At 58.6% G+C, this 7,582-nt stretch overlaps 1 protein-coding gene across 1 annotated transcript; it reads right to left on the minus strand.

Annotated features, from left to right (window-relative positions):
- Positions 1-65: 65 nt before the first annotated feature.
- On the minus strand, positions 66-7,458 carry MBD6 (methyl-CpG binding domain protein 6). The gene is given in 14 exon segments (XM_061205726.1): positions 66-1,036; positions 1,185-1,248; positions 1,469-1,521; positions 1,628-1,891; positions 1,893-2,042; positions 2,174-2,343; positions 2,527-2,680; positions 2,960-3,621; positions 3,799-4,854; positions 5,084-5,246; positions 5,376-5,478; positions 5,772-5,908; positions 6,088-6,151; positions 7,197-7,458. Coding segments are annotated over 12 exon segments (3,027 nt in total). The 5' UTR covers positions 5,885-5,908; positions 6,088-6,151; positions 7,197-7,458; the 3' UTR covers positions 66-961.
- Positions 7,459-7,582: the final 124 nt, after the last annotated feature.

The following is a 7,582-nucleotide window of genomic DNA, read 5'->3' on the forward strand; positions in this document are numbered from 1 at the left end:
AGGATTTAAATTGTAACCTGTTCTTAACAAAAGAACTAAGGAAAAAATGAGGACAGAGTCAGAGCCAGAGTTTCAAAATATTCTCATCTGTTAAATTAAGAGTGTCTCCCATAGAAAAGCAGTGGAGGCCCCAAAGGGCAAGTACAAAACAGAATTAAAACTCCCAAAGGTCTTGTCTTTACAAAAGAAAAGGCAGGAGGCAGCCCCTGGACAGCTGGTCATGCTGGCCGCTCCGGTTGGACCACGTTGCATAATCCTCAGTCGCATCATCACAACGTCTCTGAGCGTTTTGATGGGGGGAGAAGGGGCAGTGTAGTGTGTATGGGAGGAGAGACCCAGATGGCTCTCTTTGCCCCCTTACCCCCTTTTTATATCCCAGAGGAAAGTAGAGGGAAGCTGGCTACACCTTGAAATGAGGCTATGTGTTTCAAACCTGGGGACAGGGGTAAGAGGGGATCTGTGCTTTGAGCAACCTGAGCCAGAGGCAGAGGGGTGTCGTAGGGGTGAGGGGAGGGTGCATGATGCTTATTGCTTTGTACCTTTCACTGGGAAGGAGGGCAGCAGCCAACAGTAGCTCACAGGTTTGTAAACTGAGCCTGCTGGCTTCGAGAAGGGAGGCAATGAAGTCGAATTAAATATAAAAGAGTCATTTGTGCAAAAATAACTTAAACAAATAAAAGACCTGGGGAAAGGGGTGTTCCCCTTAGCCTGGTGGGGAGAGGGCCATATACCGCCCCCCCCAGGCCTTTTCAGTGACATGGCTTTGGGGGGGAAGGGGTGACCTCCCTACCCCCTGCAATGGCTCAGGATGGGATTGTGGGGAAGGGGTTGCATTTGTGCTCTGAGTGGGGAGTAGTGCCCCCACCCACTGTCCACAGGTGCACGTGGCTGGCAGGGGGCTCCCAAGGCTCAGCACTCAGCTCTCCCCAGTCAGGGTCAGATCCAGCTCCAGGTATGGCTGCTATGGGGCCAGTTTCCTCCTCTTGTTTTTGGCAGGACGGCCAGGGCGGGCCCGGGGAGGCAGAGGGACAGCCGCCTATACAAGAGGGGAAGTTGAAAGAAGTGATCAAACAGCTAGGTATCAGGAAGTCCTTTATTTTCTCCCCACTCCCACTGACCTTCTTCTCCTCCTGCCTCACCCCGTACAGGCACTCGCACCCACCCACACAGGGACGCACACTTACGCGGGTTGTGGGGCTGGGGTCCAAGGTAACGTCTTGGCGGGAGCTGTTGCTGTTCCGGGTGGGGCTGCAACAAGGGGCACATGATCAGGAACACCTCCCCACGCACCAGGTGAATTTCAGAGTTTGGGTGGGAAACTTTCTACATTTGGATAGTAAAGGCGTAATATCCTTATTCATATTCAAGCAAGTATTTGCCTTTTTGAAAGCCAAGTCACTCTTGAACTATTTCTATAAACCAAGAAGATGTGCGGAAAGGCCGATATTGTGGTGGGCCCAATACTCACTTGTATTTTCTCCTCCGGCCACGACGAGACTTTCTGACTACCCCTGGGGGCACCTGAGAAAAGAGGGACTGTGTGTGTAGGAAAAGTTAGGAAAAGGCGCCTTGGCCTCAACCTTTCCTCAGAGTCTTTGTGCCCAGACCACCATCACTCTGCACTCACCTTAAGGTCCTCAGAATGGGGCCCAGAAGGGGATGGATCCTTGGGCTCAGCACCCCCTTCAGCCAGCTCCCCATTATGCTGCCAGTGGTGGGTCCTTCTTGGGGACCGTTCCATTTGTCCATTGAAGCCACCACGTGCCCCCCACTTGAGGGCCAGTCGGCCAGGCTCCCGCCGGCTGCCAGGCTTTCGGCCCCGGCCTGGCCTGGCCTCACCATTAATGCCCCTAAGTCCCCCTCCTCCCCTCCGGCCCCGTTTCCCTGACCCCCCTCCCAGTGAGCAGCTCAGGGACTGGGGGGTCAGGAGAACTGTGGGGTGGGGCTAAGGCACTGAGGGGAGGCCGGGCAGGCTCCGGTTCAAGGGCTGAGGTGGGGCTCTCAGGGGGCAGACAGGGGGCTTCTGGCTGCTCTGGAGGGATCTGCAGACAAAACAAAATCTCAGTCAGTCTCAAATGCAGTCCCTCTGCTACTGTAACTCAGAATGTCTATACTTCCAGTTTGGGAAAAACTTCTCTCCCTAACAAACACACACCCACACCCATACCCTCACCTGGAGACTCTGTAGCAGGCAGGCTAGGGGGCTAGAAGCCTCTGAGAGGGGTGGAGGAGCTCCCCCCACAGGGAGGAGCTGCAGCCCCAACTGGCCAGAGAGAAGAGGGCCAGGAGGCTGCAGCAGACTGGGGAGGGTTCCAGGGCTGCTGGTCAGTGAAGACAGGTCACCTGTTGAGGAATTGTAAAGTCAAGGGTCTCCCTAGGCCAACCAGCTAGGCTGAGCACACTCTATTATTCTTTTAGGCTTTACCCGGTGGTCAGAGACTTTCTTCCCTAATTCATCCAGCCTCTACTCTCAATTTTTCTGTTTCCTTTCTTCTCTCCCACACCAGAGTCTTCCCTCAGACTCACCCAGCAGGCTGGCACTCAGCAGAGGGCTAAGGAGTTGGGGGGGTCTCCCTGAGTTGGAGGGGGCCTTGCCCAGAGAGGAGGCCCCCGGGTCAGTAGTTGCCGTGGTGACACTGGAGGTAGGTGGTCCAGGTTGGGGGGCACTCAGGACACAGGGCTAAGGAGAAAGAATAGTTATTACATTTACATGTGTAAAGTATTCAATAAGTTTAGAGTACTTTCATATGTACAATCCCACTGAAGCCTCACATGAAGTAGGCCATGCTTATTAAATACAGACCCAGCTGTTGCAGCCATCCTACCCCCAGCCAAGAATTAAGCCCTCCCCAAAGACCCTGAGGAAGAGCTCAGACATGAAACTGAAAGCCTTTGATTCCCAGCTCCCATCTCTGATTCTACCTCTGGTTCTGTCCCACCCACTCACCCTCATCCTCACCTGGGGGGGCGCCCCCGACGGGGGATCCAGGCTGGCAGCCAGCAGCGCAGAATTTAAAGCTATGAGGGTGGGGGGGGCTGAAAGTGGGGGGAACAGCAAGGGGGGCAGGTCTCCCAAACCTGAAAATGTCTCCCCACTTGGACCCCCAGCTCCCTCTGCAGATCCCTCTCCATCCCCAGCTGTGGGGCCCAGGGCCAACAGGGGCAGGAAGGAGGCAAGAAGGTTGCTAGGGGGTGCGGAAGGGGGTGGAAGAAGGTCTGAGGGGGGTGGTGGAAGCAGGGAAGCCACCAAAAGCGAAGGCCCTTCGGGCTCGCCTGGGGCTAGGGGAGGGCCAGGTCCCCCTGGTGGGGGTAGCAGGGGCTCAGGGGGAGGTTGTCCCCCTCCCCCAGCCAGCACGCCAAATAAACTGTGGCTGAGCAATGGAGAAGGCGGAGGTTGCCCCAGACTCAGAGGGAGAGGCAAGGTCCCTAGCATCCCCGGGAAACCGGCTCCACTCAGCGCCAGGCCCTGCTCGGGGCTGGGGAACGGGAAAGCCTCCCCACCAGCCAGGGGAGGCAGAGGGCAGGCTGGGCCCGACCCCATCCCGAGCGCTTCGGATGGGCTTTGAAGCACAGGGCTAGGGACTAGGGGGGCTTTGGAGGCAGCTGGTGGGGCAGGGGCACCTGCAAAGAAAAAGAGAGGTTCAGCTCAAGGGAGGTCCTTCCTCCCAGCGTCCAAAGAATCCAACCTCCCTGCCTCCAACCCAGAAAACCACCTCAGAGCTCTCTCAATTCTCCCGTAAATGCCCTGGCTGTCTCTCTCCACCCGAAGGGAGGAAGGGCTCCATCACACTCACATACCTGGCACACTGCTGAGGCTGCCACTGGTGGTCCCAGGCAGGGAGGGCGGGATGGGGTGCCTGGGCTGGGGAGGGCTCCCTGAGGAGAGGGTTGGGGGAGGAGGAAGGTGTGCGTCTGACCCCAAAAGGTTAAAGCTTCCATCAGAGTTGGGAGGGCCAGGGGTGGGGAGTCCCAGCAGGGACAGCACAGAAGGGAGAATCGGTTGGGAGGGCTCAGGGAGAGGAAAAGGTTGTGGGGCGGGAGCGGGGGCCCGAGGGCGGCTCCGTCTAGGGGCTTGAGGGCCTCCCCCTTCTAGCAATCGCAGTACAGTTGGGGGGCGGCGGGGACGACGCTGAGAGGGACGGGGCGATGATGAGGAGTGGGAAGCTGAGGGTGCCTGGGCACGGGGCCTTCGGCCCTGTAAAGTGCTGGGAGGGGGGAGGGGGGGGTGCTGTGCCTTGGCCGCTGCAGAGAGTAGGCTGCTAGCAAGGAAGGGGGGCGCCCTGGGCCCCTCCACCGTGGGGGCCCCTCCTAGGGGCCCCAGGACCAGGGGCAGGTGCATAGTGGCTGAAGACACTGGTGGCTGAGTGGCAGGACCAGGGGGGCCAGGTGGACCAGGGAGATTATTGCTTGGGGGCAGGGGAGGGGGTGTTAAGGCATCACTATAGTGGAAAAGAGGAGGGTCAGAAGGTGGTGAGGAGGAGGCATGGGGGGCTGGAGGAGAGCCCAAGTCAGGGGGCACCAGGCTGGATCGGAGAGCAGCTCCCCAGCTATATGAGGGGGCATTGAGGCTGATAGCAGGTGGAGGAGGTGGAGCTGGAGAGGGGGCATTGCCCCTTGGCAGGAAACAAGGGCTGCTGCTGCCTCCGGAGGGGACTGGGTCAGGAAGCCTTGGCTGTGGGAAGAGCCCCCCAGGGCCTGCTAGAGGGGGGAAAGCCTGTGGAACTGAAGGTGGTTCTGGGGGAAGGGAGCCAGGAGCCCCATTAAGCGGAGTTGTAGGAGGAACTCGACAGGGAGGGCGGGCAGAGGGAGGCCCTGGGGACACAGTGTGGAACATTTGGGGGCTCGCTCCCTCTCCTGCAATAAATAAGAAACAAAGGATCAACCTGTGGCTCCCCTTCCAAGAACTTTCTTTTGTCTTCTCCATCCCTTCTCCCATAAATTCCCAGCTTCCCTGTGTCCTCTCACCAAGCAACTCCCCACTCCACCCTTCTCCTTGCTTCCCTCTCACAAAGCTCCTCCCACCATCCCTCTTCCAGGCCCTTAAGTTTTCCTCAGTCTCTAAAGTAAAGTGGAAAAGATTCACCAGGAGAAGAGTGTGAGCAGGTGGTCTCCATGCTGCGGTACAGAGTTGCCATGGCAACGGCTTTCCGCCGGTGGTTGCACAGCTTGGTCATGTCCTCCTCTGATGCTGGCCCCACCCCAGCCCCACCCGGGGTCACCGGGGCCAAAGGGTCAAAGTTGAAAACCTGCAAGGTGGAAGCATGGACAGGGACCCTGAGGGAACAGAATCTGTGAGAAGAGCTACCACAGTCAGTGATTTGCATTAAGTCTCTCGGCTTATCCCTGTACTCTCTGGCTCCCCTCACCACTCTGACCTTGGGGACATTGAGTGGACACTCCAGACCGCACTTGCAGGTCCCATCGCTGAGGAGGTAGCTCCGGGTTTGCTCCAAGGAAGACAGCTCTGTGCCACTTGGGCTGGGAGAGGACAGGGTCAGAGAGTATGGGATTAGATGACACTGAATTGGGAGAGACTCTTAAAGAACAGTTCATTAGTCAAAGACCTTCCTAGAAAGGGCAGAATAAGGAAGAAACAGAGAGAACAAATGCAAAGGGCCAGAGACACAGAGAGCAAAAAGGCTGAGGAAGGAGGAGGAACAGAGGAGAGCAACAGGGCACCAGCAATCTGGGCTTTGAGAGGAGGGATGGGGGAAAACTCAGGCAATTGAAGGGCCTGGGGACAGAAACTGGGGAATTTTGGGGAGTCATACCTGATATAGAGCACAGCACCCTCTCGAACACAGCGCTGCCAGCCGATGGGGACAGATGTGGCCACAGGGCCCCCAGCTCTGTCTGCTCCACTGCTCTCATTGCCCCCATTCATTGTGTGTAATCAGCTCCCACGTGCCTGATAACACAGACATCCATGTGGCATTAGGAGGATTAAACTGGGCTGGGTACCTGAGGGAGTACTTAAGAAAAGCAAAGGTTGTGGGGAGACTCAAGAGGACTCGGAGGCAAGGGGAAACCCTCGGAGAGCTGGGAGACAGAATGAGGGGGAACCCTCTGCCATCCCACCATGGCTACCTGAACATCTCTGCAAACATTGTGGGGTCCAGTCTAAAGCCGGGGCCGCCGGCTTAGCCCACACCTGCAACACACGAGAGAGGAGGGACCGTCAGGAATCTGCCCAAGCTAGGAAAGCACCACAGCCCAGGAAACTCTCAAGGGAAAGATCCTTAATAATATGAGATAGATAGATTTCAGGGATCTGCTAGCTGAGTCCACAACCATCCTTTCCATGTCCAGTCCCTAGGGACCAGAGGGTCAAAGCCTCAAGTTCCAGGGACCAAGGAATCACAGCCCAAACCCTAGGCATATAAAGGGTAAGGCCCCTTTGTCCCACCAAGGAGAGAAACCTTCAGCCAAGAGTGTGGGCTAATTCCTATAATACCAGGCCACTAGGAAGTTTCCCAGAGAGTCTGGCCCCTGCTGTTCCCTCCCCCTCAGGAAGATCATATAAAAAGTAGATTGCCCCACACGTCACCAGGCAATTGCCCAACTGCCCGCTGGGGTGGTACCAGCATAACTCCCCCCATGCCTGGCTCCACTAGACAATCACTGATCTAGTTCATTTGGGTCTTCTCTCACGATTCTCAGAAACTCTCAATTTCCCCCAAGCCTAAGGCAAGGGGATTCAGCGCCTCCTGTCCCACTGGCTTCAAATTACCTCCAAGAAGGATTCTCCTCTGATGTACATGGGGACGCCCCCCAAACCTGCAAGTATCCTCTCCAACCTTACCATCGCTCCCACCCCACACTGGCGGCTTCTAAACTTTCCCTCTCATAACAAGGCGCCTGTCACCCAGCCTGCTTCCCTCGGCTTGGGGAGGAGGGGAAGGCGCACGAAGTAGGAAGGAACTTGGGGAGAGGGCGGGCGGAGGGTGGGCGAAGCACTGAGGGGAAGGAGGTGAAGAAGGCAAAAGTCAAGCAGTGAGAGGGAAAAACGGTGGGGGCAGGTGAGGGCGGGGGAATGGGGATGGGGCCAGGGAAAGGGGCCGAGAGGACGCGGAGGGGGCAGAGGGTAGGGACGGGAGGGGAGGGGAGGGGAGAGGAGGGGAGGGGAGGGGAGAGGAAGGGAGGGGGAGGGGGAGGGGGAGGGGGAGGGGCGGGGGGGGGCCGGGCCCTGCACTCACCGCGGCCCATGGTTCGGCCGGCCCCGCCCTGCGCAGTCGCGGCCCAGAGGGTGAGTGGGAGGGAGTGGGAGGAGGGTCGGTGGAGCCCGAGCCTCCGGTACGGCCCCGGCCGGTCCTAGCAGGAAGCGCCGCTGCCGCCGCCGCGGATCACCGAGCGGCCTCCCGCGCATGCGCCATGGGGGCCAGGGGCAGCCCTGGGGATTCCGTTCCCAGAAGGCACCGCGCAGGCTGCTACCGCCGCCGCCGTCGCTGCCGCCGCCACCGCCGCAGCCGCCGCTGCCGCCGCCGCTGCCCGGACGGGAGAGGGGCGGGGCCGGGCCCCCGCCCAGCGGACAAGGACGAGCCAACTGGAGGGGCCGCAGTGCGCATGCGGGAGCGCGCCTACC

The sequence above is a fragment of the Eubalaena glacialis genome, chromosome 11 (assembly GCF_028564815.1).
Source record: "Eubalaena glacialis isolate mEubGla1 chromosome 11, mEubGla1.1.hap2.+ XY, whole genome shotgun sequence".
NCBI classification, from domain to species: Eukaryota; Metazoa; Chordata; class Mammalia; order Artiodactyla; family Balaenidae; genus Eubalaena; species Eubalaena glacialis.